Source organism: Sinocyclocheilus rhinocerous, unplaced genomic scaffold (assembly GCF_001515625.1).
Source record: "Sinocyclocheilus rhinocerous isolate Xijiao unplaced genomic scaffold, SAMN03320098_v1.1 scaffold84, whole genome shotgun sequence".
Classification (NCBI taxonomy): Eukaryota; Metazoa; Chordata; class Actinopteri; order Cypriniformes; family Cyprinidae; genus Sinocyclocheilus; species Sinocyclocheilus rhinocerous.
In genome coordinates, this window is record NW_015645533.1 from 68,159 (window position 1) to 70,875 (window position 2,717).

The 2,717-nt window shown below is 40.6% G+C and overlaps 1 protein-coding gene across 1 annotated transcript; it reads left to right on the forward strand.

The window, feature by feature from the left end:
• The first annotated feature begins 699 nt into the window (after positions 1 to 699).
• mc1r (melanocortin 1 receptor) lies at positions 700 to 2,205 on the forward strand. The gene is made up of 2 exons (XM_016509705.1): positions 700 to 866; positions 995 to 2,205. Exon 2 carries the CDS (start codon positions 1,066 to 1,068, stop codon positions 2,029 to 2,031), a length of 966 nt encoding a protein of 321 aa, XP_016365191.1. The 5' UTR covers positions 700 to 866; positions 995 to 1,065; the 3' UTR covers positions 2,032 to 2,205.
• The last annotated feature ends 512 nt before the right edge of the window (positions 2,206 to 2,717 follow it).

Here is a 2,717-nt window from a genome sequence, read left to right on the forward strand (position 1 = left end):
ACATTTCAGCACTTGACAAACGGATAGCGACTCCTAAGTAGCACTTAAAGCATGGCTACGTGCGATTGTGTTAAGTGCGTTTTTGGGAAACGCACGTGAAACAATAACGAACGATCGTAAAATGACTCGTAGAAAACGCTCTTAAGCTCTAAAATCAATCGTTATCGAGAAACGCAGCCCTGAAGAGTATGTGTGGCAGTCAGTCACCGCACTGGTGTGGATATTGTTACAATCCGCCATCAAAATGCTAAATTTAATTATTCCAGCTGCTGTGAGAAAAGGCTAGTTTTGAACACTGGCTGGTTATGTACTTGCTCAAATATTGATTTCGGATCATTTTTAACCAAAAAAAGTTACGGACTGCAGCTTTAAGTATAGAGCACACTGAGCATTTTACATATGTGGGTTTAGGCTATGTCATGTGGTTGGTTTAGATGACAGGGAAGAGAGAGAGACAGTGTGAAACGAGATGATCATCCTCATCATTTCTCTCAGAGGAGACCACAGGGGATCAATAAAAGGCGCTCCTGTTTTATGAGTTTTTTAAATTTATTTATTTATTTTTGGGTCATCGCTGCCTTGAGGACCACCTTGCGTTTTTTAATTAATTAATTAATTTATTTTTGTCTCATATAGGCTAACTTTAATATTACTACATTGGTGAGTTTTAAATCTTGAAAACGCAATTGCGATAGAATCTAAATAATTACAAAATTTAAAACACAAAACTTTATTACTCAATGGTCGGGAACAATAATTTGATTTAGACAAGGAAGCCATCAAATAACAAGACTGAGGCGGTTCCCGTTAAAGAGCGCAAGTTTGCGGACTTAAACTGGGGCTGTATGCAGCAGTAATAGTGAAAGGTAAAACTGCTTGTGTTCGTTTCTTCTAGCTGTATTCGTTTCGTTCAAAATCTCTATTAAAATATAAAATGTTGTACTTGCTAGAATTGATCATGGTGACTGGAACTGTCTCTGTTTTAATATCAAAGGTGTGCAGAAGGAAAAGAACATCAAACAGGCTCAAAATAACTTAATGAGAACGGACACTAACTGAAGGAGCATGAACGACTCGTCGCGCCATCACTTCAGCATGAAACACATGGACTACATGTATAATATTGACAATAACATAACTTTGAACGCAACGCTCGGCGACATGAATGGCACAGGAATCTCCCAAATCATGATCCCTCAGGAGTTGTTTCTCATGCTCGGCTTGATCAGTTTGGTTGAAAACATCTTGGTGGTGGTGGCCATCATCAAGAACAGGAATCTTCACTCGCCAATGTATTATTTTATCTGCTGTCTGGCGGTGTCGGACATGCTGGTGAGCGTCAGTAATGTGGTGGAGACGCTCTTCATGTTATTGATGGAGCATGGGCTGCTGCTCGTCACGGCAAAGATGTTACAGCACGTAGACAATGTGATCGACATTATGATATGCAGTTCTGTCGTTTCCTCGTTGTCGTTCCTGTGCACTATTGCGGCGGACCGCTATATCACCATCTTTTACGCGCTCCGGTACCACAGCATCATGACCACGCAGCGTGCCGTGGCCATCATCGCGGTGGTGTGGCTCACCAGCATCACCTCGAGCTCTGTTTTTATCGTTTATCACACTTACAACGCTGTCGTCGCCTGTCTCGTCACGTTTTTTGGCGTGACGTTGGTGTTCACGGCGGTTCTGTACCTGCACATGTTCATGTTGGCGCACGTCCACTCCAGACGCATCATGGCTCTCCATAAGAGTCGCCGGCAAGGCACTAGCATGAAGGGAGCCATCACTCTGACTATCCTGCTCGGGGTTTTCGTCATCTGTTGGGGGCCGTTCTTTCTCCACCTCATCCTCATCCTTACCTGTCCCACAAACCCTCACTGCAAGTGTTATTTCAGTCATTTCAACCTGTTTCTAATTCTTATCATATGCAACTCGCTTATAGACCCTCTCATTTACGCATATCGCAGTCAGGAGCTGCGCAAGACGCTCAAAGAAATGATTTCTTGTTCGTGGTTCTTTGCAATGTGAGTAATTCCTTCTAGACGTTTGTAAGAAACACATGGAGGAGCATCTGCATTGATGTCCAATTATTCAGTCTCATTCTCAGCAAATAGCGTCCTTAATGACTCTCTGTCTCTTCAACTTTACATTAAATACACTCAGATACTGCTGATTGAGAGAACTAGATTTGATTAACTTTTAGAGGCAAAACACTTAGACAGATTTTTCTATAAAATTAATAACCGTTTGAACAAAGTGCATTTTTGATTTACTTAAATCATGCTTGATGGGATAAATAATATGTCTCAACAAATGACGTTTAAGTCCAAACAAATGAATGTTTAAGTCCCTTTAGTTTAAAACTAAAACAAAAAATAATTCACTAATAATAATAATACTACTACTACTACTAACAGGTATTTTCCCAGTTTCGAGGCATTAATTTCTGTTTTGTACACTTTAGCCTAATAAGTATAATTCACATACATTTTGCTTTATTGACCACAATATTATTGTTGATAATTGTTGAGAGAGGGGCACTTTTCGTTTATTTGGGGAAAAGGGCAGGGGCTTGAGCTCCCAAAGCACCCCCCTCTGCACGTGCCTAATTATTATTAGAAATCCATCCCTTCATCAATTCCCCAAAATGCTTGTCCTCTGCAGGGTCACAAAAAGTATTAGAAATGGCTCAGAAAATTCTAATTAATGTGAAT